The sequence below is a fragment of the Cadophora gregata genome (assembly GCF_030347475.1).
Source record: "Cadophora gregata isolate MNR1 chromosome Unknown scaffold_2, whole genome shotgun sequence".
Taxonomy (NCBI): domain Eukaryota; kingdom Fungi; phylum Ascomycota; class Leotiomycetes; order Helotiales; family Ploettnerulaceae; genus Cadophora; species Cadophora gregata.
The window spans coordinates 2,075,217-2,101,506 of NW_026695925.1; the positions used below are offsets into that span (position 1 = coordinate 2,075,217).

The window sequence follows — 26,290 nt, forward strand, 5'->3', positions numbered from 1 at the left end:
TTTGGACTGTGTAGTGTATGCATGGCTAGGGGACGTTCATGATCTATGATTGCATGATACTTGAAACACATGGCTTCATTTGTACTCCCTCTCCTTTAATTCCATGATGGATGCGATCTAAACTTTCCTGTTGCGATTCCTGAATGGACTTCACGCAGCGAGTGGGAAGGAACGTGGTTACCCTTTCGGAGAATCATGACTTTTCAAATATTTCAGATTCTTGGAGACTAGCTCTGACCGAATCTTCGATGATCCGGATGATATTGAAAATTGAAGTGTTGGAGGCGCCTTCTGCACATTAGCATCGATGCTGAAGCAATATGTCTAGTCAAGTGTAGCACCTGTGTCCTACCTATGTAGTCACGCTTCGTCCCAGCTTTATTTTGTTTGCGCCGGTCTAGATGCTGAGATATCTCCCAATGACGACAATTGAGGCCATTTCTGTTCTCCTAGAAGTCGTACCGCATCCTTTCACCTACCCGCAGCAAAAAGGTAACACCTAGGCCTCAATGTGAACGACGCAGACGTATTTGGGTCCGCTATTGATTAAATTGAGTAATAAGTCATATTCTCCAGGTTCCAGCTCTGGTTTCGCTTTCTCCACTCATCTATGGGAGCCGTGGACACCTCGAAAGCGGGCCCTCGAACGCTTTTATATCTACATCTTAGACCACTCACTAGCTCACAATCTCAATCTCAGTAAACGATTCCAGCCGCACAGTGGCTCGATTTGTGCCCGCGACTCCACTACATGCCTCCGTCGACAAAGCTTTAAATTTGTCATGTACAACAACTTATTCGTGCCATGAATCATGGCTCCAAGTTGTAGAGAGGTTGCAGGATCTTGTAGCACCAAAGAGCCAAGGGGTCGACCGCTTTGAGATCACGGATCCAGTCTTGCATGAGAGCCACGCTGATGTCGAAATCAGCCTCGAATCTTGGCCCACAAAGCTGCGCTCGTATATCTCGCAACATTGGATTATGCTGTGTTAGGTGAAAGATGAGGAGTATGGAGAGGAATGTCTGCGACCAACAAAAAAGGTAGGGAATGAGACGCTTATGTCGTGAAGTGGGGGACATTGTCAGCGGCCACTTTAAGCAGGACTTTTTGCCATCAGTATGAAGAACCAATATGTAGACTTTGTGACCTACCCGGAGACATTCAGCAACTCCCTGAGCATCCTCTTGCGTCATTTGCTCAGGGAAATGTAGAGCTTTATAGACGAATGGTCGATACACTACGTATTTGGCATAATAGTACCTCGTCCGTAGTACTGCAACCTGTATATCGTAGACAAATCGATAATGCATAGGCTCGCTTTTGAGATCTGTTGAAAAGAGTTGCGCGCCTGGATGTAATGGCCGTGGTATTGACAAACTCGGATCAAGAGATTCATTGAAAATTCTTGGATTGACGGTCTGCGGTGCAGGAAAAGCGGAGGGATCATCTTCCGGCCATTGAAGATCACGAGGAAGTAAACCCCTCCATTGAGTCAATTGTGCAGCTAGTGATTTCAGTGTATTTGCAGTCGGCCCACCAAATTCATCATTTGAAGACGTATCACTGTTTGACATGGCTGGATGCTGTGAGTCCCTACTTTCGGTGTGAAGCTGGAAAAGACACTTACAATCATAGATCTGTGCGTTCGTACTTGCACATAGGCGGCGAAGGGCAAGTGAGGATGCAAAGTGTGCCTCTGTAGTGTTGCAAGTCAACATACTGTGCCCATAAAGTAGGAAATCAAAGCAAAGTGTTCATATGGGGCGAAACAAAAGTTGGAAAGGTTCCCCACACGTACCAAAATTGGTTGCCTGGTTGCCCACATGATCGGCCTCGCAGAACGGGACGTTGAAGCTGGGCATACCAACTCGATCACCGAGCTCGATAATCCCGGTGAGTGGAAGGTCAAGTTCCAGGTGCAAAGATGTCTCCATTATAATGCAATGCCAGACAGCACGCCTCATCAGATCCCCTTTGGGTGTGTCGAAGTCGAGAACATTACTTGGCCAGTCAGCAAACCGTAGTCAATGGGAAGGTTACACATACCAAGTCACCAAGATGTAACAGGCCTGACATGCATTTACGGTCATCCTCCAAAAGTCCTACATCAAATAAGTCGCATTACCATGGCACCTTTCAGGAAACACTTACCACATGGCGAGAACATGACTGATAATACAACCTAAGAACAAGTTCATGAGCTTCAGGGTCTATCCACATACGTGACTTAGATTCATTTGGAGGTGAGTGGAAGGGGGCCACTTACGCAAATAGAGAGAAAATTTGAACGTTCTCTAACTCGCTATCAGTGATCACAAAGCCCAAGCATTTCCTTGCTTCGTTGAAAAGAGCCAAGCCCGGTGGACGACCAATTGAGCCTCCTCGTACCCCGGACGGGAGCCCTTTGAACTCGCTGACAGGACTTCCGGTTAGGCCTTCTATGGCAACTTCACCTAGACAGAATATCATCAAGGCAATCACCGAGTCAACGTCCCCATCAAAGCCTTCACTGCAAACCTTAGCAAGGGTATCGCCTTCAAAAGTCCTTCGATCCATGAATGGATAGAGGAAATTGAAAGTGTCAAAATACGCCGCCGTGAGCCGATACATTGCATCGCGTGTCAAGGCTGGGAAAATGATCTGTAGCAGATGAGTACTTTTCTTCCACGAACTGTTGATGAGGAAAGATGCGAGCTAAGAATCCATCGAGGAGAGATGAACATACCCGAGGACCACCCGAGTTTCTAGTCGCCTGAGTTTGCCTAATTGACAAATATAGTGTTAGCTACCAATTCAGCAAGTGATAGAGTAGCACAGTGCCGCTTTAAAATAATACAGAAATATGATAAGGGTATGGGAAACATGTATGTATTATACGCACATCCCAACGAAAGGTCGGTCCTGCAGTGGCTCATCCATAGGCAACTTTGATTGCCCATTGTGCATTCGAACAATGAACCCCGTCCCGTCACTTTCAAGAGTTTTAAAATCACCAGCATTTGACGGTAGGACCTGCAGCATAAGCTGTTGCAGAGCAGGCCAGGAAAGTATCTTGTGAGCGGCGGAAGCATGTCGATATGGTTGATTAGGGCTAGGCGGTTGTCGACCAGACGGTGTTGAATAGGTGCTTGGCTCTGTCTCGGGATTGAAAGAGGGCTGAGAAGAAGGGGGATGTTGTGGAGGGCCGAACCCTTGAGGGGTTCTGCCAGTAGGAATTCGGTCAACTTTGCCTTCCAAGCTCTTGAGCCTGTCTAAAATCTCGACGAGGGTCTTATCCTTCCTTTAAAGAAATGATCAGTAAGAACGCTTCTTGCCGAATCGAAAGTCAGATAGGTTCAAAAGACATCGAATGCCATCTGCTGGGGTCTTACTTGGTCGGCTACAGGGAATCAGCACAGGATAAAGTCACTGGAGTGGATATACTGACCTGTGGTTCTCGGTAAACACAGTCCAGATTGATCCTCCTGCATAATCCGCACTTGAACATGTCAGTGACACTTTATGAAGGTCGAGAGTTTGCCGAAAGGATGCGCCAGTACCAAGAACACGGCAGCCACAAATGTGTACAAATGAAATTATACTGACTTTTGGTCGGGCTTCGTCGCATTTTTGTTTCCTTGAACGACAAGTCTCACAGGCCTGGGACGCGATAGCTCCCCGATGTGCTCTGGAGGAAGGCCCGCCAGGACCCGAGCTTGTGCTGCTCGCGGCACTGTCCACGTTCATTATTATACCAGACGGTCCCGATGAAACAAATGTTCCCGGGACCAAGAGGGGTAAGGCAAGAATCGGTGTGGTGATGATAGGGTGGTAGAGTCCCAACTCAATGTTCACTTCAAAGTCGTTGGCAGTTTGGGCCCTTGGATTATCTCAAAGGGGCCACACACACTCCGGGGAAAATATTCGATCGAGCAACGTTCGAACTGCGGGTCATCGGCATGCTTGCTGTACTGTACTTCACTCGCAATTTGTTCGCCACACGTCGTGGAGGGAAGGGAAGGGTTTTCACAGTGTGGTGATCTCTCCACACACGTTGTAGATGCTCCGACAGATTGTAACAGCTTTGCCGTCGCGCATGGCAGAGGGTCGGTGGAGACTCGAGATGTGCGTCAATGAGGTCTGCGGCGTGGTCTCTTGAATACTGGCCCAGCAGGAGCAAAGCCACAAACATTTCGGGAAAGTTTCTGATGATGTTCATAGACTCATCGGGGAAGAGCCCGCCCCCGAGGAAACCATACAAAGGGTTCTGTCGTCGATGCCCTACCAACTTTCGATGTGCAGAAGTATATATTATTGTCAGTGACCGCTCCGATGCTACAACGCCGCCGTGAATGGTAGGCTAGCACCTAGCCAGTCGATAGTGCACCCCGATTGCTGGGCCACACTCCAGACCAGAGTAAGAGGAAAGACGTCGACGTCGCTGGCTGGAAATGCAAAATGCAAGTCGGGTGTCCTTATATACTTCTTCTTCGTAGGTAGGCACTGCTTCTGGAGGCAGCGACAGTCCCTTGACGCCTGCCAGGATTAGCCATGTAAGGTTGCTTGACTGGATCAAGCAACCTGCTCATTCACAATAATACCTTCGACAGGCAAGCCAGCTGGGCACGTTGGCTGCTCCGGATTGTACTGGACGTGATAGCGAACATAAAATGCACCGTTCGTTCCTGCCGTGGACAGCCTCTCGATCAGTCAGTTTCGAAAGTTCCCAGCTAGAAGGAGACATTGAGGTGTTCTGTTGGTAGTTGTAGTTGGTTGACAACAGTTGGAGGATGAATCGCAACAACGAAAAACGAGAGCATTTGATTGAAGGATTTGCCGGAGAACGCTTACTTCGGCCTTGGGAATAGCTTCCTGCCTCTCGTCTCGGTCTTGAGAATTGCATTGGCACGGAAATGGCTTCCGTGCCAATAGGCCGATTCGCAACTTTCCGAGAGATCAGTTGCTTAAGAAATGCCTCGAAGATGACTCGATCATGCCAGATTCATGCTTTGGGGATATTGCCCTGTCCTGCTGCCACGCTGGATGTAAGAGCCTATCCAATACAAGCCTTGAACGGCGATCTAGTCTATGCATCGTACAACCACACCAATATGTTACAAACGTTTCTCTTTACTTCGGGAACTGCTTTGATAAGCTAACGTGGTTGTCAAGAGCTAAGAATCTGCGCTGTGAACAGGAGACCATGATCAGGAGACAGACCATTTGGATCTAATGAGAATGGAAGTGAAATAGTTTTCTTCTCGTACAATTGTCCTGTGTCGTGTAACTTTCAAGGCAGATAAATGGGCCAACAGGGGCCGGCACAGGAGTCCTCTCCACTGAATATACAGAATATAGAAAGGTGAACTGCAAACACCGCACAGCCATGAAAGTAGAGAAGAGTATATTAGATCGATCAACGGCATACAATTTTCATGCCGCTAGGTTACTAAATCGCTAGAAAGTTACAGGAGTGTCAATGGATTAATTGGATTATATCACCATGGTGCCAGTTTTGTCCAACAGAGCTTGGCTTCTTGAATCTATCTACAACTTGGACTTCCTCTCGAAGGTGCCGTCGAGGAGATAGTCTGGATAAGCATTTTTTGCGCCGCCAGGAGCTCCTGGTGAACGCCAATCCCCACCGTCAATTATTAGAACCTCGCCGTTGACATAGTTTCCTGCGTCACTAAAAAGGTATATGGTCCCATCAGCAATCTCCTTCACCAGCCCGTATCTTTGTAATGGAACCTTCTTGTAGGCGCTGCCATCACCCTCGGCTTCCCTACTCCCCAATCGCGCCATTCCCTCTGTACCGGAAATTGGCCCGGGGGTCACAATGTTTGATGTTATTCCTCTGGGTCCATACTCTAGAGCTGTCGTTGCCGAGAGTGCATCAATACCCGCTTTCGCAACCGCTGCATGTGCTTGCAGCGGCATACCCGTGAGATGAAAAGTTGCTGATACAAAGATTATACGCCCGCCAGTCGAGGGGTTTTTCCCGGTATTTGGGTTCTTCTTTGCAGATTTCAGCAGTTCAGGCATGGTGGCCTTGAGGGTATTGAAGGAACCGATGGTATCGATGTCGATGACAGTCTTAAAAGCATTTGAGGAAAGTCCAGATATCGGTGAAATAAAGTTTCCTGCAGCGCCAGCACTGGAGTTTGTCAGTCTTCGCGTTAGATGTCATCGCGAAGAACCCTTACATGACATAATCTATGCCTCCTAACTCTTTGACACATCTAGCCACAGCACCCTCTAAGTCTTGTATCTTCCTCACATCAACCGCGCCGATTCCGATCACCTTGCTGCCCTTACGCGCCGTAGCTATGCTCTTAGCCATAGTCTCTGTCTTCTCTACATTTCGACCTATAATCATGGCATTTGCGCCCAGTCTAACCAGAGCTCTGACCTGCGCAGAGCAAATGGTGCCGGCTCCTATATCTCGAGTTAGCACGGGCGTACACCATTATGTGCGGGAAGCCGCAAAGTATACTGGAAGCGGATTTGCAATGAAGAATATACCGTTCAGAACACGCCTCCCAAGCTGCACGTTCAGGACTTCTAGGGATGTGAAGGAGACAGATACTGACCACCCGTACAGAAAACAACTTTCTTGTCGAAGATTCCGTCTTTCCAGACAGAGGACATATATTCGGATTCGGGGAGGGCGGCCATGTTGACTGACTCTGAAGAAGGGGCAATTGACACGCTGCTTGCTTTTTGGATTAATGAGGACGATGTTTGCTGTAGCAAGAATGTCAAGTGGAAGGGAAACGTGGTACTTGTATCCTGACAGGCATGTTCAGGAAAGCAGATCGAAAGCTACCTTATCTCACGGCCGTAATACGTACTCCGGAGTAAAGCATGTCTGACTGTTGGCGATGTCAGGGACATCCGAACAGCCTCGGCCTAGGTTAAAAGCGAACGGTCCGTATCCGTAGCCACCTTCCACCCACACCCACTTTGTATGCAAGGCAAGGCAAGGCAAGGCAAGAAACTCGCATACGCCTTGGCGGGACAGGGATTGTTCCAAGCGCGGGGAGAGCTCGAGGCTGAAAGACGTCGACGTGGGCGTCGGCGACTACGTGCCAACACCACCGAACCTCAACTTCTTCACCAAATCACATCAAGTCAACACCCACGACGGCTCCTCCGACACAATCCGATTGTTGCGCAAAGCTTTGATCCATTGCGTTGCATCGAATCATCATCCTCGCAGCTATGGCCTCAAGGACGGTCTCGACGTTGAAGTTCGTGGGAACTATCTCACTAGGCCTCCTCACCGTATGCTAGAACGCCTCCCTTAAAGCACTGCAAAGAGCACACTCTCCTTTTACAAGTCCTCGGGATCTTCAACATTTTCTGACAATTAACTTCACAGGGCCTTTCATACTCCTTGACCACCCTCACTCTCCCAACACTTTTGACCCTCCCATCAGCAAGCGCTGCCTCAAAAGCCTTCGCAAACCTCAATACAAGCTCTGTCCTGCACCTGCGGACCCTCGCCGGTGTCTCTAGTACATCATTCCTGCTCGCCTACCTCCTCTCTCCACGAAGCCAGAAACATCCGTATCTGCTATGGACGACGCTCTTCGTAGTCTCATCTGGCTTTGCCGACTATCTCGTCCAGCCGTATATCAGCAAGACAACTACTAGCACGCGATCCGTCAAGCCGAAAGTGAAGAAGGGCAAGGGAAGGCAGATGGACGCTAGCTACGAGGTATTGGGTGTCAGCGATCGAGACAGCGAAGGTACCATCAGCGGAGAGGAGATGGATGAGGATGTCAATGGAGAGGAGATCAGAGAACAAGTCGAGGGTTACATGAAGGTCAACATCGCCAAGACCGTTATTGCAGGTGTCGGCTTTGCCATGAGCACAATTGGTATTTGGGGAGATGGAGCGGCGGATCTAGTTATCATCGAGATGTAAGACAAGATGTAAGAGGGTTATGATACTGAACGAATGAATGGATACTGCGACGAAATGGGAAAGGGCTTGACCAGACGTATGGCAGGGGAACCGGTAGATACTTGACTCTCGACTCTTTCTCTTTGTTCATATTTCGACTCGGGGTTATGGCGTTGTTTGTATTTTTTTTTACCGAGACTACCCACCTTCTACTAAAAGAACGCATGAATTACGTACGAAAAACTTCGGAATGGATATTGCCACTCTATGCCATCAAGGATTGCAGCTGAGTTAACTTCTATTATTCTGTGCTGACCCTCAAGCGATGCCTATTCCTCAAAACTTATGCTACAAGAGCATTTCTCCTTAACCTCGTACACTAATTCACAAGCTGGCAGTCCAAATTTGTACGAGGAGACGCTAATTTCAGAGTCCATATTTTGCTGTGCCATGCTTGAATCAGCTTCGGAGGCGGAACATCAAATTACGGCAATGACATAATGCTAACTCGACTAACCGGTGAGCTGATTTATTGCAAAATAATGAAAACCCTCCTCACCTCCCCCCCCCCCCCCCCCCCCCGCGCAACAACTTTGATGTCCTGTCCTCAGATACGTGTTTATCAAAGTGCATGTCGAAGCCTCCTATGTTCTAAAGTGTAATAAGTGTAAGCATAACAGGCCACGAGGCTATTTCAATACAAGAGGCAGTGAGACTATGTCTCAACTTGGAAGCAGTCTCGCTTAGAAGATATATAGACAAACAAACCACCCAAATCACCTGTCTGCAATGAACAATCCACCACATTGCGCCACTACTCCGTATCCTTTACTAATGACTCCTATACTAGACTCTTTGTCCAGGCCCCCAAGCTCAATATTATGAAAGGCGACCCAGTCATAATTACATTCTCCTCCCAAATCTTACAGCAAACTCATATGGCAAGCTCGAGTCCTGAACGCCACTGAGGTTCCGAAACGGTATAGATTGGCTCTCAGTATCTATTCCAAGTCAGTGAGACTACGTTAATCTTGTTTTCCTTCGGAAGGAGGATGACTGGGTTAGATTTACCATCATGCAAGAGCCTCCTCCTTCTCCGGGAAAGCTTCCAGGTGGACCAGGCTATCATGGCACTTATGGTAGCAACTACTATTGCCAAGACGCCAATGATGACATTGATTTTATTCTCAGTTGAGAGACTGCGAGGGGTGAGGCTGCGGGGGACGATAGTTCCATAGGATGGTAGGGCAGCTTGAGTGGAGAATTCAAATCAGCAAAGCCGGGTGGGACAAGGCTGGCTGTAAGGACACACCTACACATCGTGGACAGTGCATATAGAGACGAACAGAATCGATTTGAGATCAGGAGAAACTTGTACATGGACGTGTTTTCCTGTGCAATTTCTGTCGATGACTGAGCTGGATAATATATTAGGTGATAGTCAATGTTGAGACTACATTCATGAAATGACCTGCCATATTTTCCAAATGCTCCATATTCTCTACATTTGACCATTTGAACTCTTATATACAATTTAGATATGGAGGTACTCGGTTCGAAAAGTTGACGAGGCTACAGCTGATGCAAGGCTCGCTCACCGAGTAGCGGCTCATCTCCAATAATAACACAGGAAGAAAAGATTAGCCAGGTACGCATCATCGGCTCGGTTAGAAGTGGTACTGAGCGCTTTCTTCTAGCTTGTCAGATGCCAGGCGTTCTCATCTTTAGGGCAAACCGGTTGCTCTTTTCTTGGACGGATGATGGGTGGCTGAGTCTGAGAGCCTGACAACATCCATAAACCTGGCTTTAAGTATGTATGATCTAGATGCACAGATGAGCAACGAGAGAAACTGGGACAGAGTAGTCTGGATAATCAACATGCCCGTGGCAATTTGAAATGACTGCCGATGCTGACATTACAAATACGTGGATATCTCCAAGCCATAAACAGTCTCTCGAATCGAAGTAAATAACCCTAAGAGAGTATTGGCACGAATGTATCTCCATGTTATATGATCTCAAAACTTTACTTTCGAAAAGCTGCAAGTGATTTTGAAGTGCTGGCAATTTTGTAGCATCTTATGTTGCAATACAGAACAAATATGCATCATACTGTGGCTCAGCCCCTTTTTGAAGGAGATCCATTGACTTAGGCCCTAAACAATGACAACGCAAGGCCAATCTACAAGAACAAAGTAGCATTACACCGAAGACTATGTTCGGCAGCCAGAGAGGGGCATATCATTTATGGAAATCACGGCAGTCAACAATCTAATAAATGCCTCGCAGTCCAAACAAACCCGAGGCACTTGCAGGTCCTTGAGAACAAGATATTTTCGAACACAGGGTATCACATTCTGGATTAACTTGAACAAGCTCTGCATCTAATCATACACAGATATGGTATCTCTTCTTATCTTATCACTTCCACCGCCTCCACTATCTCTTTTCCCTACTCTCTCACAACAAACAACATCTCGCTTATCCGTGCCCGCACGCATATATCTACAACCTATACACAAAGCCAGATGTTATCTCTCCTTCCGAACCCAGGCGTGCTTAGCAACCCATGCTAAAACACCTCTCCGGACTCTCTTTACTGCGTGTGTTTCTCGCACACGCAAAAAAAAAACAGAGGATTGTTCTTTCATATCGCAAAAACTTCAAAACCCTAGGGATCGCTCAAGAAGAAAAGTTGTTGTAATAAAGCTCAACGAAACGCTTGTAGTTGTAACCATAGAGACTTAGAAATAACGTGAAGTGAAGCGAAGCGCTGAGGTCGACGAGAATCCCCGATCCCTAATCCCAGACAAGTATGCGCCGTGCTTGTAATGGTGGAGCAGAGCACCAACGACTGCCAATTCGCTCTATGGTGAACATTGCAGAAATAAGGTGTCGTAATAGACGTGTTCCAACATCAACACTTGAGTTCCCAACCGAAGAGTAGTTCACACGACCGCACAATCGATAAATTCGATGTTGTTCTAACATGAAGGACGATTTTTCTATCCATCAATATCGGAAACTCCATCCCGGGGCAACGCAAATTCCAACCACAACTAGTAGAATGAGACTAGCCTTAGACGTTCACTTCCAAGGTTTCTTCTCTTTGCCATTGCTATCCTTGCTATTTATACTGCTGGTCCTCATGGCACTTGCAGCGCCGGCAATAGCTTGAGGGGACTCTCTACCAGTGATACCAGAGCTGTTCTTTCCCTTAGGTTGGGGAAGCAGGCTTACACGTCTGTTCGTAGCCAGAGACGATGCGGGTCTCGTGGGCTTCGGCGGAGGACTGCTGAAACCAGTAGGATCGCTAGATTTCGGTTGCATAGATGCTCGTCTATTGGTCCTGTTGCTTAGAGCTGACATAGAAGACTTGGCGGCGAGCAGGCGGGGTCGGGCGGGTGGTAAGCTCTGAGCAAGGACTTGCTGGTTATAAGGACCGGGACTGGTAAGTTTGTCACGGAATCCTGATCTTGAAATGGATTTCCGGGATGGGGTCGTATCGGGGCCTGGAGAACTGGTGTTGTCGCGACTCAGAGGCGATCGCAACGGTATTCTCGAGTCTACGGAGACGTTCGATCTGTTCGAATGCACGGAGGGAGGCTTCGAACGAGCGTGTGGACTTGGAGTGGTGAGACTCAGTGGCTTGAAGTTGTGCCCGATGATCGTGTCTTTGACGTTAACGCTCGAGTTCCATCGCGGTCTTCCATCGGGATTGTGAGTTAGTGAGGGTCGCGGTATTCTGTTGTTGCCCGTCGGGGTTGCGGAGCCTTGTCTAGATAATACTGGTGAAGGCGAAGCCCGGCCAACAGGAGCAGCTACGGTAGAGAGTCGATTCACGAGTCCTTTGCGAGGGAGCTGGGTTTGAGCTGTCGAGTTGCTGCTATTCCTCCTTGCGCCGGGTTGGGGGAGGTTGGTGCCTGAACGAGTCTTGCCATTCTTTATAGGCGTCAAGTCCTGTGTAGCAAGTCCAGTGAGAACAACGGAAGAAGCGGGCGAACTGCCGGGGGTATCATAATGGCTGCCAGTTGTAGATCGATCGTTGGAGAGCATGCTTGAAATCGAATCTCGAAGCTGCTGGTTCTTCTTGTCGGCTTGGATTTCTTCCAGGCTCATATCAAGCTCACTCATCTGCTCCTTGAGGGCTTCCCACTTGCGTTGCATTTCGGAGTGAAGTCGCAAGATCTCGCCATTTACTGTCAATCGATCCTTGACACCTCTTTCAATGATTGACAATACCCGCTCAATAGCCGGACCGTAATGCATTTTCTTTGCCTCGTAACTTTCAATCTTCTTGCCCATCGAAGCTGGGTTCTGAAGATGAGTTCCTGATTCTACGGCCTCCTTGAGCTTGACAACACTGCGATCGACTGACTCGTACATTTTTTGTGCTTGTCGGCCCGCGCCTCTGAACACCAAAACCCAACGGTCTTCGCCTAGCTCTCTCCTGAGAGATTCAGCATCCTTTTCGAGATTCTTCCAGCTGCTCTCAAGACCTGTTCTCCTGGTTTCGAGCTCCTCGCAGGCTGTTGGGAATATCTTCTCGGCTCTGTAATGGAAGGTAGACAATCTCATAGGGAGAAAGTCCAACGAAGCTCGTAGGGGTTGCATTCTAGCGAACAATGCCAGTAAACTTGAATCATCTTGTGCAGCAACAGTCGAAGGGTTTGGCGAGCTCGGGCTCAGAGGAAAGGAGCCCGTGACGCTAAATCGATTGCTGGCGTTGAGTTTCGCTTTCGAAGGAGGCGTGTCGTTCACAATTGTGGCCAATTCATTGAGGTCTAGTCCTCCATCTCCACCAGTTTCTGCCATTAATGATTTGTGCCTCTTTTCCTCCATTTCAAAAACCAGCCGGGCTAGAACATCCATTTCGTTGCCAATGTCTCCCAGAACGGTATTCCAAAGTTCTTCCCATTCCATAGCAATCTCTACCGAGTTCTTGACGTCCTTCAATGTTCTCCGTATCTTCTCCCACTCTGACAAAATCATTTCTACTTGCAGTACAACCTTCCTGAGCTCGTCCGGTGAAACTGTAGATATGTCTGACCGACCCTGGAGCGATTCGATCGCCGACACGTATACATTGATGAGTTCTGTGAACCTGGATATGGCATTGTCGACTTCTTCTAAGCCTTCTCTACCTCCAGCAGCTGCCCACTCGACATCGTCCTCGCCATCTAAGCCAGATACGACTTCAGAAGCCTTTGAGATCCAGCTTCGAATTTGTTCTGCGGCTCCCATCAACGCCTTGGAAGCAGCCTTGGAAGTTGGAATCGCAGAGATCTTCGTAGATAGGGATTCGGCATCTGGAAGTTGTAGCGAAGTTAATTGAGCAAGTTGGTTTGCAAAAGAGACCCTTGAGAGTGTGTATATCGAACCCGTCCGCTGTAGTCCAAATGGATTGAAAAAGGAGGACTCATCTCCTGCGAATTCGCCTGGTGTCGTACCTTCCGGAGGGGTATCCTTAGATATTGGAGGGGGAGGCGTTTCGTCGTCTGGGGGAATATCTCTCTCGATATGTGCCTGCTTTGTATCCGACATTGCCTTTGTTCCATTTCCGTTAGTATGTTCTGGCAACCGGTACTTCTGCGAGTCCATGTCTATCTGTTCCGCATGTGTGCTCATTTCCCGCTCTCTCGAACTCGCAGAGGATGACGGCCGACGTGTTCCACCTTCCAAAACTCTAAGGTCAACAGGTGGGATTTCCACAGAGCTTCCGCCAGTCACCTGCGGTGTGAGAAGCCCGCTGGTGCCACTCCAGGCTCGTCCTCGAGGTTGGAGATTGGGCGACCTCGCAGATTTTACAGAGTTGGCGCGGTGGATGAGGTCGAGCTTCTGGATCTGGTCTTCAGGTATTCGGCCTATTCGATCGTTGGAGGGTGAACGATGTGGGTTGGACTCATTCGAATCTTTCCCAAAGCCTAAAGCTTTAAGACGCGCTGCGAGGCCGGGAGATGGCTTGCGCGCCTGTCGGGGTTTGCGGTGATCGTAGTCGTTACTGGTCGTTAGAGCTGCCGTTGAGGCAGCAGAATTAGTATTATTGTTCGCACGATGTTGATGCAGGTCGACGTGCCAGGATGGAGAGTCTGAGTCTGATCGCGGCGCTGGACGCAGGGAGGTGGTCATTGGGCTCGATTGCCGGTGCTCACGCAGCTAAGCACGAAGGATCCGGGGTTGGAGGCCGTGGATTGGGGCTATCCGACGGTTCGTTGGGCGTGCGGTGCGGTGCGGTGCCTGGTAGATGGCGGAGGGGCGCGGTGAATGCTAGGTAAGTAAGGTATGCTATGCACTGCAGGAGAAAGAGGCAGAGGGAGTAAGTGCAGGTTCAGGCCGGGCAAGTTGGTGCGCACTGTGCAGGTGAAGAAAGATCAGATGCCACGGCTGCGACTCGACACTTTGCAAGTCTCAAATCTCAAGCTTCTCTGGGACGGAGCTGGCGGTCGGGTTGGGAAAGAAAGTGGCTTCTGCCCAGGCAAGGTAGGTAGGTAAGGTAGGTAAGGTACGGTCCAGGGGTGGCAGTCACGACCCTTTCTGGGCTGGGCATGCAGTACGAAGGTAAATATTAATACCTACAGCAGAGCAGGTAGCTGGGTAGGTATTACTGTAGTACCCTTCGTGAGCCAGGTAAGGTAGGGCAGGGCAGGGCAGGGTAGCTAGCCAACCAAGCTGGGAGGTACTGTAGGCAGGCAGGCAGGCCAAAATGCATGATGGATTAAGGTAGATACCTAATTCACGATACGATAGGATACAGTGCAACATCGATGAGGGAGGGAACTTGGGATGCGACATGATCGATCGAAAGAACTATTCATCTAATCACCCTCCCAGCCAGCCAGCCAGCAAAGTAAGGTGTTCAGCACAGCACAGCAAGCACAGTGCAGCTCGCGCAGTATTGGTGTTAGTGTTGAGTGATAGTAAATCGACCCACAGCGTCATTTCATGAAATAACTTAACAGGCAGCCAAAATAAAAGAAGAGTAAACCACATCTGTAAATTACTACGTGGCACTGCAGGCTGCCTCTATCAGGGCTTAGCTGCTTGCTGTCCTCGTCCCGACGCGTTCTTGGTGCCTTCGACGGTGGTGAGCAGCGGCAACGGGTGGCTGAACTTGGGGAACTACTGCATGAGGTGGTGGATCGCTACTGGAGCAGGCGTAGGCTCAGAGGAGTGGGTGGGATCGTGGCAGAGTGCAATAATCTATCGTATCTGGTTTGCCGATGCGAGGACAATGATCGTGAGCTGTGAAGCCTGTGATCCAAACAAGTGATTGGCAGCTGCTGAACAGGATGGGCGTTTGTAAGTCCGGCCCCAGGCTCGATTATATCTGTGAGTAGCACATAACCAAAACTTATTAACACAGCTCCTTAATCCCCCAATGTCGTAAAGCGAATTTTGAGACTTCAAATTTGTCCCCCACGCACTAACCTTACGGGCATCTGGGAACCATGAATGAGCTTCAATGTTCCAGACTGAGCAGCCGGACTGGGTACTCCGTACGGAAGTAGACTAATCACATGAGGACTATGACAGGAGCCTTCCAAGGTTCTCTCCAGTTCTCAACTCCCCCGACTTCTGTATTTAGGAAGCTATCTTTCTCAGACATCCTCTCTTAATGGCAAAACGCATACCTACAGGTAGGTAGTTCTCTTACGAAGTGATCGTCAGTTGCATGCAATCTATCCATGGTCGCATGTGCAGCTCCTGCACTGTTGCAGCAAGGTAAAGCTAAGACCGAGGCTTTACAGTCCTGTACTGTACTGTAAATTTACCAGGGACCAGGCCCAGGCAAGGAAAAGGGGGAGGCCTGGCCTGAAGCGCCAAGTGATGTAAAGTTGCAGGGACCGACCGATTGGAACGCCCCACATCGTGAACTTGATGTGATATCATGATGGTAGTGAGCGACAGGTGAGGTAGAAGCAGAATCCGATATGCACCGGTTCAGAGTAGATGCGTTCAGAAGCAAAGTATGACAATGCTCTTGCGTGAGAATGGTGCCTTCTATACAGGTGGCTACTGAACTCTTAGGTCTGCTGTGAAAGCCGACGTGGCAGTGATATCCTTATGTGCACTGACATAATCAACTGCTGTCATAAAACTAGAGAATTTCTAGGAAAATTTCTCCCTTCATAGTGCTCAAGCTCATGCCCACAATGCTGAACAGAGTAGGAAATAAGCAGATATTACACAAAGTTGGCCTGTCATGAGTCTGGCCTGGTATCAAACACCTTCTTCCCGATTTCCATCATTCAAAAATGCAATATAGCGCCTAATTATTTCCTCGAGGTATCAAACACACCGCTCACCTCGACCGCCAAATTTACAACTGTACTCACGCTCCAGAGCCCGATCAAGCCCCAGCCAATTTTTCTGCTCATCACCCATTTGTTCAGAGGAACGACAATTAGGAGACCAACGAGTGTGATCAACAACGTGACTGCACTGATCATCAAGGTGCCGCTGACCTGAATCCCGTACGGCTTGTATTCAATTTTCTTCCCCGGATGTTTCGCATGTTTATGGTTTGCTCCCTTGATTGTCATGTAGATCCCGCTCAAGCCAATGCCGAGGAGTATGTTGAGCATTGGGCCTCCGAAGCAGGCGGACAACGCCATCACTGGATATCCAAGACGGGCAACTGTAATGTCTGCAACCAGATCACCGAGAGAGTTGCCCACAGCGAAAATAGTCAGTCCCAGGATAGCATCTGATATCCCGAGAATCACTCCGATGGCTTTCAGCACACCGACAACTTCATTTGCAATCGTAGATATCCAAGCGATGGCAACGACAAAGCCTAGGAAGCAAAGGATGAAACGATATTTCGGAGGCGTTGTTGGCGAGGTCGTAAGCACCAGAATAGCAAATGCAATCAAAGAGCCCAGGAGGGAATATAGAACGAGTTGGACGAGAAGGCTCGTGTTGCCCTCGGCGCTATTTGCCCAAACAATAATCACCACGAATAAAGGTGCGGTAAATATTTGGACGGAGACAAGCCATCGATTCCAATCCTGCGAAGACACCAACTCTGCATTACCTGGAGTGTCCTCTATCTGTGAGATGGAGGAGTGTTTCGAAGGCATTGATGCCAAGTGAGAATGATGGTTGAGGTTCTCTGCTGACACAGCAACTGCGGCAGAGCTGTGTCCGCTGTAGCCTCGAAGCTGAGGCGACCTTGGGGTATGGCCATGGGATTCTGTAGCTCGCCGGTAACGAATCCACTCAGGTTCATTCTCTAGTGATGGGCTATCTGGTGTCAACGGGGGAACCGCGCTGCTGTGACGTCTCGGCAACGATGGGGCTCTCTCATCAAGAGTAGCCTCATCCTCTTCCTCATCTTGTGATTCGGACTCAACGACCGGAAGGGTGATCGCCAGAAGAAAAATGCTCGGCGCTGATACAAGCCCGACGAATTTGTCCCAGACAGTTTTCTCCCGCCATGTACATAATGTTGGGAACAGTGTGGTTCCCAACACGAGAGGGCTTGGAAGATACTTGTAGGGCCACCACCAGATAGGTCTTGCCATTTCCTGATATTCTAGGTCATGACTACCGTATACCGATTCGGAGGTCATCTCTGGCTCTGGAAGCATAATACTTGGGGCATTGGAGCTGATGGCAGACATCGGTGCAGGCGAGTCGGTATATGCTGGGAATTGGATAATTGGCGACTGTGTTCGTGAGTGGGAGCTATCCCTCGATGACGAGCCAGGTATGTGGAGTCGAGGGCGCTGGGCAGCTCTAGACCTCATCTTCGGAGAGTCATGTGGAGAGACCCGTTCAGGTTCGTGGTCTCTAAAGTAATCGGCACGGAGATGCCTTGCCCCCGGAAACCCCTCTTCAGGTGGTGCAAGCGTGTCGCGTTTCGGTCGTTCTTGAGAGGGTGCGGGACTCGCATCTCGATTCTCGTGTATAGAAGGAGGAGGAGAGACGGAGAAAGTCGGCGAGGGTGGCGGTCGCCCAGAAAGTGAGGGCGAACTATGTATAGAGTTTGGCCCAGGGACATGGAGGTTTCGGGGAAATGTTGGCGTTGCAGCAACGACCCCAATATGTGGTATGGTTGCCACCGTGAAAGCAGCAGGATCAGTTGCTTTGGAACTAGCTGCATCATTTAGAGATACGGCTCTTGTCCTTGTGGTTGGCGCACCAAGTCTTGACGGATCGTTTCCAGCTGCTCCCGGCGTGTGATCAGTACCCGGAGGGTTATCTGAATAACGCTCTTGTGGTGCTTCTGTGCCATCAATCTGCGCCGCGAGCCCTGTTGTTGGATCATCCGAATATCTGCGTAGATGGATCGGTCGTGCATGGGATCCTCGAGCTTTCTGCAACGATGACAGAACTGATCTGAACTCCAAGGCGCCTACTAAGCTAGGGCGGATAGGGGTTATCGTATTCCTGCGACTTCCAGCAGGCCTGGTGACTCGCATGCTGCTTGCCATCTCAGCCGCAAGATGCATCCCTTCATCTCCATCTTCGTCACTTTCGTCGTGGACATTGGCTGGACTTGCAGCTCGCTCCAACGCCCCGAAGTCTTCAACATCTCTGTATCGTGGGGTTCCTGCTGGCGCATCCTCGTCATCATCATTTTCCTCGGAAACCTCTATCTCCTCATTCGCCATGGCTAGATACTGCCCACGGGCAGCAGCTTCCCTTTCGCGGTGTCTCCGTTTCCGTCCCAGGTACCAGTGCCAAACAACTACTACCACTACGTAGAAAATGTAAAATGCGACCATGACACAGCATTCCCAAAGATGCAAGGCACCATCGGCCAGGAAAACCATACTGAAGCTCGCAGCAACGATGAAGAATCCAACGTCTCTAACGAAGGTCTTCTTTCCAACCTTGAACTCTCGTACCAATGCCATAGACCCTGCTACGACTGCAGTGATAAACCCGGCCGCCCCAATCAACTCTCCAACAGCCAAACTTCCACTATGCGAGCTCATTGCTGCGAACGTCGAAAAGACGTCCGGGCTCCCATTTCCAAATGCCAGAAATGTTACTCCCGCCATGCTCTCGCTCATTCCTAATATAGATGCAATGGTACTCAAATTGATACAAAAGAAGTCCGATGCAGCGATGCCGATTGTAGTAAAGAGTAAGGCGAGCCATAGTGAGAGGACAATAAAGGCTACGGGTTGTGCCTTTGAGAGACCGCAGTAGTAGAATGACAGGTAGGAGAAGAGGCCCGCTTCTTCGTCCGGACAGTTTGCTTTTATAAAAGCACATTTATCTTCGGCATGGTGAACCAGGCGACACTGAGGGGCAGAATTGTCAGCTTGAGATTCAAACGGTAAAGGGATCCTGGAGATATCATGGTCTGACCCACCTCTTCGTCTCTTTTCACGAGTCGGGTGCTGTCCAGCTGCTCCAAAGCTCTTCTTTGCGCCACTCCATATTGAGGGCCGTGTCGATATCTAGCAGACTGGTCTGCCACGAGGCTGATGACTGCCAACAGAGCCAAGCAGAGCACGGTAATGTAGAAGGCGCGGAACCTAAACGTCCTGGGCGATCGCGATGTGCGATTCGGCACCGCCTTTGAAGATGGTTGTCGCATGTTCCACAAGCATTATTACTTCGGACACATTGAGGATAGAATTAGTTGTGCGATGCTGATGCGATTGTCGAAGCCAAAATGAAGTGGTACAAAGAGATTTAGATGCGTAAGTGAAGGTGGAAGTGGAAATGAGCCGGAGGGGGATGGCAATCAAGCATTGTGTCGTGTCGGCTTCTGGGACAATTGGTGCCACTTCCAAGCTCACCCAAGCCACGGCAAATGCAGGGAGCGATGACGCTGCCCTGTATGCGATGCGATCCAGGCCTGCGGGCTACCCAGTGCCCTGCCTCGTCGCAATGGGGAAGCTGCAGAGAATGCCGCTAAGATAGAGAGCGATAAGCCAGGCCAGGCCAGGTACTGTCCTTTACGGAGTTGTGGTGGAGTAGTGAAGTGAGTCCTTGGAAGCCCCTGGAGTGGCAGTGAAGTGGCCAACCAAGAACCTGGAAGGCAGGATATCAAATAGGCTCGCGCAGGCAGGAAATGGACCTACCTAGGGAGGTAGGGCTCAGTAGTGAATCTCCATCTGCTGGCTTTACAGACAATCCGAACTGAACTTGAGAATGGCATAATTAAACCCTCCTCATGAAGAATCTTGCATTTAATAATCCGAGGCGGTCGTGAGAGCTTGCATGTATCACCATTATGGAGGCAGGTAGTGCAGCGTCCGGTACGGAAGTCGAGATATTCAGCCACGCTAGCGGGTTGCTGGGCGTGGTCTGTAAACAAGCGCGTCCTCCGCAAAGTAAACACGAAATTCAAGATTCAGCTTCAACTCTTTTCGCCGGATAACGACAACACCAGAACAGACGCACAATGCCTCGGGTTGCGCAAAATCCTCGTGGAGCCAGCAATGGCCGAGTTGCTTCTGGTTCTATGGCTGCATCGCCTTTCAAATCGCCTGTGAAGTAAGGAGTTTCACCCAGCGTCTATCAACTGTTCTAATATCGCTCAGAATCCCACTCAACGATGATGCGCAAGAGAAGGCCAAACGTCTGCAGTCGCGGCATGCCCTCCATGATATACATATGAATCAGATTAAGGCGGCAGCATCTCCAATGCGGAAATTGAGCAACTTTGAACGAGCTGGCAGTTCCTCTCCATCCTCCAACCCAAAGACACCACGGCGGACACTGGGAAAAGAGAATGACCTGGATGGAGGAGTTATGATGGTTGGTGGAACGGCTGTTACGCCTATGAAGCGCGTACCTCTACTTGCCAATTTCGAGGAATGGATGAAGATGGCCACAGACAACAAGATCAATGCGGCCAATTCATGGAACTTCGCGCTCATCGACTACTTTCACGACATGTCCCTTCTCAAAGAAGGAGATGGCGTCAACTTTCAGAAAGCCAGTTGTACCCTGGACGGCTGCGTCAAGATTTACACCAGCAGAGTCGACAGTGTTGCGACCGAGACCGGAAAGCTTCTGAGCGGATTGGCAGACAGCGGAAATAATAAGAAGAAGAAGGGTGAAAGCGAGGAGGGAGAGGAGAGCGAAGAGGAAGTGGAGGACGAAGATGGAGTGGTTAGGAAGAAGCCAAAGAAACGGGTAAGTAACACCTTTTTGTCATAGTTTGTCGCAGCATGCACTATTGCGCATCATTTGTTTTTCCTGTTATCGCGAGCAAAAAAGGATTGGATTGCAAGCGCAGTCCGTGTCGTAGGACATTGGCATATTTCTAGCGTTGCGTGTTCCCCTTGCAAGGTCAGAGGGCGAAAAATCGGTTATTGTGAGAGACATCGCTTCTTGAACGCTACGTGTAGCTGAATAAAGCGTTGTCTGTCACATACGACCATAGACTGAGGAAAACTGGGCATCCCGTCCGCTCTGCCATACATAAGCCTCAGATCGGCAGATTAGTAGTTGGGTGGGTGACCACCAGCGAATACCTGCTGTTGTATGTTTTTAAATTTGTTTCATTTTTTTTGCCGTTATCAAGGATCAGCAATGTCTTTTTTTTTGTAGTGGAAAAGTGGTTTCTTTATCGTTGTACAGATGGCAATTTTCTTTACTATTGCAGAACAGTATTTTCGGTCCACTGTTACATTTTGTTTCTGGCACCGATACCTTTTGCTCCGCCAGGCTTGACGGAGACCTGCGGCGCCTATCGATTGGACGTTTCGTGGCTCACGCAACTGCCTAGCAACTATGGATTTTACCACTAAACCACAAACTCCCGCTCCTTTCGGCTTGGTCCCCACGTCGACCATTTCATATCCATTTCTTCTTCGTACTGCTATTGTGCTAGATAGGATATGTCCTCTCATCCAACCAAGCAGTCCGGAATGGTGTAGTGGCTAGCATTTCTGCCTCTCATGATCTGTCTAATAGACAGTAATCGTGTTCGCAGGAGACCGGGGTTCAATTCCCCGTTCCGGAATTATTCTTTTGAAATTTCGGGGGCTTGGGCAGGCACAACGGCTGTTGGCATGGCTATGCTAGTGCTAATCTTGCCTGTATCGTGTCGATTTGAATTGTCGAAGTTCCGCCTCGTTTCTGGCTGTGGAGTTTATCACACCTTTTGGCTGCTTTCCTTCCCTTTTTTTTCGGTGCCGGATTGAAGCCGCGACGACACAGAGTTTAGGACATGTGCCAAGTGTCCTCAGTCGTACCAACAGTGGTGTCAAATTGGTATGACACATGTTTTCCTCTAGTCGGTTAGTGGCATATTTGCTGCGCCGCTTCTGTCTCGCAGGCCGGGAAGTCCGGCGCCTAGACAGCAGTACCAAGACACTCGCTCCCATAATTATCCACATAAGCAGATTCTCCCAACAAGCAGCTTCCAAGCTACTCATCTTTGATGGTCTAACGGTCATGATTTCCGCTTGTCAAGTCGACAAGTCGCGGGAGATCGGGGTTCGACTCCCCGTCAGAGAGCTTCTCTAGAGTTCATGTCCCCGAGTCAACTCGGATACACATCTACATTTTTTTTTTTTTTTTGATACCATCTGCATGGTAACAATAGTTGGGTAATTCTGCTCGCATTTTTGTTTTGCTGCCAGGTCCATGACTTTGCTTGGATTTAAGTTTGTTTCTGTACAGATTTTCCTACTAGCGCGCTATTCGTTTTGCCTCGGTTCGCCAGCCTACCGAATATTTACTTACCAGCGGAGCAGGCCCAACGTTCATCAGAGGCAACTTTAGCAAGCTCATTCGCGGCTCTGCAATTGAAGAAATTCGAACTTGAATTCTCGGTCGATCCTTTATTCAAGAAAGCTTCAGCAGACTTTGACGAAGGCGGCGCTAAAGGTTTGCTCCTCAACCATCTTGCAATCGACTCACAGGGTCGTATTGTCTTCGATAGCAGTGATGATGCCGGTGATGTATCTGGCGAGGGCCAGGGCCGACAACGGAAAGGCGAGGTTATCGAGGAGGAAGAAACTGAACCTGATTCCATGATCGATACGACTTCAAAGGACGCTGAAGAGGACGAAGAGGATGTGGAAATTGATGTTGGAGCTCTTGCCGCCAGGTTTTTCCCTAGCCTAGACATTCTGGACGACCAGGACATCTGCCCTTCCCTGAAGAACTTCGACCTTGGAGATCCTTCCGGTACTATGGATATTCCATTCCTAAAGGCGCCCGAGGACTGGAGAGAGAAAGACAAGCCTGTCGAAACTTCTGTTGGCGACAAGTCGGGCATCTTCCTTGATGATGACAACCCAGTGGGCTTTGAAGACGATGACGACGGACTCTTAGGAAACTTCGACATTCCCGCTGACGCTGGCTTTGGAGAGGGTGGTGAGGCGTGGGCTCGAGATGCGGCAATCGAAACGCGTATGCGTGTCCACGATGGCGGTTTCGACAATGACGGCATGGGAGGCGCAGACGGTGAGGATGGCGACGGTGCTGCAGCTGGTGCCTTTGATCCAGAGACTGGAGAGTATGTAGTATCTCTGGACCATGGCGCAAATATCCAAGGTGGCCATGATGACATCCTGAGCTATTTTGACGAGGCATTGCAGAAGAATTGGGCCGGGCCAGAGCATTGGAGAATCCGAAAAATCAAAGATATCAACAAGCCAGCATCAGCTACCAAGGTACGAAAGGAGAAGGAATTATTTGAGATTGACTTTCTGTCTCCTCTCTCCACAACTTTAGCGGAGACCATCTACACGCCGGCGTCATCAAACACTGTGATCTCTCTCCCTAAGAAGGACTGGAAATCAAAAACCAGAAACCTTCTCCCGGACGACAAACACTTCAATTCCAAGCAGCTACTGAGACTCTTCTTGAAGCCCAAGGCTCGCATGGGTAGTCGTAGATCTGGCCTTGGTATGAAGACCAACAACTTTGGTCAACGGAAAGAAGAAGAGGCTCCTGAAGGAGAAATGGACGAAGCTTTCTGGGCACAGAATGAAGGACCTGCTGGCGTTGATGATGCACCTCAAGGAGATTACGATGCAAACTTCTTTCAGGATGACGGATTACCAATGCCAGGTGGACTTGATGACGATGATGACATCGAATTCGCGGATGCCCGTGATCACTTTTCGCCTGGTGCCGAAGAGCGCGGTGAAGGTGTGATGGCAGGTATCAATAGCGTATTGAATGGTGGCATGACCCAGCTTCCTGAAGGAGAAGAAGGTGCTTTTGGCACCCAACTCGTTACTCAGAGCAGAAGGATGAGACCGGAATATGTGCAGTATGCTCGTGTGGCCAAGAAGGTGGATGTCCGGAGATTGAAGGAAGAGCTGTGGAAGGGCATGGGCATTGAGGCGCTCGATCTTGTAAGTGGTATTCTCGATTCCGTTGCTGGATCTGCTCTAATCTTTGGACAGAACTTGCCGACCCAAGCTCCAGGAAGACTACCTACTCCTCAGCCTGAACCCATGAAGGGAGAAGATGGCAGTCTGAAATTCACGTCTGTGATGCAGAATCTGCAAAGCGTCTACCCGAAGCAGGCCATGAACGATATCTCAACGAGTTACTGTTTTATTTGCTTGTTGCATCTGGCCAATGAAAAGGGTTTGGTGATTGAGAAGCAAGAGGGGCTCATGGAGTTAGACATTAGAAAAGACCCCACTGCCGAGATTACTGTGGGTGGATGATGGGCTGTAGGCTGTAGTGCTCTGTATTCTGAGAACTTTGTGTTTACTCACCATCATTAATGAGCTGCATGTCGTGAATGAAGAATAATGCATTAAACACCCCAGTTGTGGAGCCATTTGACTTCTTCAGTGATTGATTATATTGTGCATTGACAGTAGTTTCCAATTTGCGAACAAAGTCTTGTACAGTGATGCATATGGTCAAATGGAAACTCATCACGTCTCTTCCACGTTGCCCTCATTTAGGGCAGCATCGTACCGAGACGAGGCTGAGGTCCCGGCCGCTTTCTTGCCCATCGCCAAGTTCAACGAACACTCCAAATTCTACCAACCAACTACCATACACCAACACAAGATCATCAAACACTCAACAGCTCAGTATGGCAATCAAAGATATTGTCACTGATCCAGGCCTCAAGGCTGCCTTAGAAACATCTGCTCAGGCCCGGGAGCAAGCTGTCGCACTGCTCGACTTCGTCTCGAACCACCCCGCCACATCCACGCCCTCCGAGGACTTTCAGATCCAAGTATCCAGGCAACAGAAGCTTCTCCTTACCTACCTCGCGCAGTTACGGGGCCTTCATCGTGATGCGCACATGGCCGCTCGAGAGACTAAGGCCGTGACGGCTGAAGCACGTCAAGAGGTCGACAAGCTACACCTCCAACTCCAGAACCTCTACTATGAACAACGACATCTTCAGGGAGAGATTGCTGCTTGCGAATCCTTTGAGCAAGTCGACTCCTGTGGTATCATTGTCCTCCGTGCTAATTATTTGCATAGTCACAAATACACACAATTGCCTCTCATTCCAGTCGAACAATTCCTTGCGGAGCACCCAGAGCACACAGACGCAGACGAAAATGCCCTCATGACCGCACGAATTGACCATGAACATGCAGAGCGCGAAGCTTTGGAAAGCCAGAGGCAAGGCCTGTTGAAGAAGAAGTTAGGCCTCGTTGCAGAGAATAAGAAGCGTAAGGACGATTTGGCTGCTTTGGATAAAGACTTGGAGACGTTTATTGACGTATGTATCCGAGATTTGTGGAGTCAAGACTATGCTGATATTATTCCGTAGGCCGCTAAACCAATAATCACCACTTTCGAAAAAGTTATCTGAGAAAGAACCGAGCATCTTCTGCAAAGATGGAAGTTTCAAAGCTGGTACGCTTCTCAACAGGCAATGGACTGATATCCTATTTGGGGTTGTGCCCTTTCAAGGCCTATCATAACCGACAGATGGAGCAAATTCCCTCTAGTCCTTTGAAACACAGAACCTCCATATGGTAGCGAGTGCTGGCTGTCATTCAACAGGAACGCAGTTGTAGGGAACAGCGACGTGGACCTCGGAAGGGCTGCACAGTGCTCCGCAGGAGGTGTGCTGTCACGCTCTATGAGGCGGGCATCTAGCCTACGACTTTGCCTTGATATTCAAGCCGATTCTCAATGTGGAAGGTTCTCTGTCCGCCATGATTTCACCGATTCGCTGTTGTGGGCATGCAATATATCGGCCACTCGGACTCGATGCGCACCCATCCGCATACAATACATCCCATTACAAATACCTACTCTTTGGCTGCTTTCCTCCATATCTCAATCCGTTCTGTGCTATGCTGTATACACTACTTGCTTCACTTTATGTCTCAAGTGTCCTGACCAAGTGCACAGTCAACTTGTAGAGTTAAGCTCATGGAGGCCTTGCGAGATCTATTTCCAGCCATGCATATTTCTGGATGCCGGGCTGTGTGGAGATGGTCGATTTCAGCCCCCAGCGATACGTGAGCAGCGGC

General features: G+C 49.3%; 8 protein-coding genes across 8 annotated transcripts; 3 read left to right on the plus strand and 5 right to left on the minus strand.

Moving 5' to 3' along the window:
- Positions 1 to 810: 810 nt before the first annotated feature.
- Positions 811 to 3,488, minus strand: ONS95_007976 (uncharacterized protein; the record flags this gene model as incomplete). The annotated part of the gene is made up of 11 exons (XM_058501505.1): positions 811 to 1,104; positions 1,153 to 1,577; positions 1,629 to 1,697; positions 1,800 to 2,002; positions 2,048 to 2,103; positions 2,153 to 2,183; positions 2,268 to 2,641; positions 2,727 to 2,763; positions 2,883 to 3,281; positions 3,373 to 3,380; positions 3,429 to 3,488. The coding sequence occupies 11 exons, from the start codon at positions 3,486 to 3,488 to the stop codon at positions 811 to 813; spliced, it is 1,956 nt and encodes a 651-aa protein (XP_058362825.1).
- Positions 3,489 to 5,527: 2,039 nt separating this feature from the next.
- On the minus strand, positions 5,528 to 6,658 carry ONS95_007977 (uncharacterized protein; the record flags this gene model as incomplete). The annotated part of the gene is made up of 3 exons (XM_058501506.1): positions 5,528 to 6,137; positions 6,187 to 6,418; positions 6,574 to 6,658. The coding sequence occupies 3 exons, from the start codon at positions 6,656 to 6,658 to the stop codon at positions 5,528 to 5,530; spliced, it is 927 nt and encodes a 308-aa protein (XP_058362826.1).
- Positions 6,659 to 7,204: 546 nt separating this feature from the next.
- Positions 7,205 to 7,913, plus strand: ONS95_007978 (uncharacterized protein; the record flags this gene model as incomplete). Its single annotated transcript, XM_058501507.1, has 2 exons — positions 7,205 to 7,267; positions 7,365 to 7,913. The coding sequence occupies 2 exons, from the start codon at positions 7,205 to 7,207 to the stop codon at positions 7,911 to 7,913; spliced, it is 612 nt and encodes a 203-aa protein (XP_058362827.1).
- Positions 7,914 to 8,489: 576 nt separating this feature from the next.
- ONS95_007979 (uncharacterized protein) lies at positions 8,490 to 9,475 on the minus strand. Its single transcript, XM_058501508.1, has 3 exons — positions 9,209 to 9,475; positions 8,964 to 9,143; positions 8,490 to 8,893 (listed from the first exon to the last, which is right to left on the minus strand). Exons 1-3 carry the CDS (start codon positions 9,405 to 9,407, stop codon positions 8,796 to 8,798), a joined length of 477 nt encoding a protein of 158 aa, XP_058362828.1. The 5' UTR covers positions 9,408 to 9,475; the 3' UTR covers positions 8,490 to 8,795.
- Positions 9,476 to 10,229: 754 nt separating this feature from the next.
- ONS95_007980 (uncharacterized protein) lies at positions 10,230 to 14,500 on the minus strand. Its single transcript, XM_058501509.1, has one exon. The coding sequence runs from the start codon at positions 14,019 to 14,021 to the stop codon at positions 10,980 to 10,982; it is 3,042 nt and encodes a 1,013-aa protein (XP_058362829.1). The 5' UTR covers positions 14,022 to 14,500; the 3' UTR covers positions 10,230 to 10,979.
- A 1,665-nt stretch (positions 14,501 to 16,165) lies between these two features.
- Positions 16,166 to 19,449, minus strand: ONS95_007981 (uncharacterized protein; the record flags this gene model as incomplete). Its single annotated transcript, XM_058501510.1, has 2 exons — positions 16,166 to 19,150; positions 19,222 to 19,449. 2 exons carry the CDS (start codon positions 19,447 to 19,449, stop codon positions 16,166 to 16,168), a joined length of 3,213 nt encoding a protein of 1,070 aa, XP_058362830.1.
- An 813-nt stretch (positions 19,450 to 20,262) lies between these two features.
- Positions 20,263 to 24,502, plus strand: ONS95_007982 (uncharacterized protein; the record flags this gene model as incomplete). Its single annotated transcript, XM_058501511.1, has 4 exons — positions 20,263 to 20,354; positions 20,402 to 20,999; positions 22,568 to 24,181; positions 24,233 to 24,502. 4 exons carry the CDS (start codon positions 20,263 to 20,265, stop codon positions 24,500 to 24,502), a joined length of 2,574 nt encoding a protein of 857 aa, XP_058362831.1.
- Positions 24,503 to 24,882: 380 nt separating this feature from the next.
- On the plus strand, positions 24,883 to 25,620 carry ONS95_007983 (uncharacterized protein; the record flags this gene model as incomplete). The annotated part of the gene is made up of 2 exons (XM_058501512.1): positions 24,883 to 25,527; positions 25,579 to 25,620. 2 exons carry the CDS (start codon positions 24,883 to 24,885, stop codon positions 25,618 to 25,620), a joined length of 687 nt encoding a protein of 228 aa, XP_058362832.1.
- Between the last annotated feature and the right edge of the window lie 670 nt (positions 25,621 to 26,290).

What these genes read in the sequence shown, in the direction of transcription:
- ONS95_007979 (XM_058501508.1), bottom strand. Translation starts at nt 9,407, where the DNA reads ATGGTCAAATGTAGAGAATATGGAGCATTTGGAAAATATGGCAGGTCA. An exon ending in ATATGCACTGTCCACGATGT is followed by an intron (nt 9,144 to 9,208) that starts GTAGGTGTGTCC and finishes TCTCCACTCAAG; the next exon opens with CTGCCCTACCATCCTATGGA. An exon ending in GAGGAGGCTCTTGCATGATG is followed by an intron (nt 8,894 to 8,963) that starts GTAAATCTAACC and finishes GACTTGGAATAG; the next exon opens with ATACTGAGAGCCAATCTATA.
- ONS95_007980 (XM_058501509.1), bottom strand. Translation starts at nt 14,021, where the DNA reads ATGACCACCTCCCTGCGTCCAGCGCCGCGATCAGACTCAGACTCTCCA.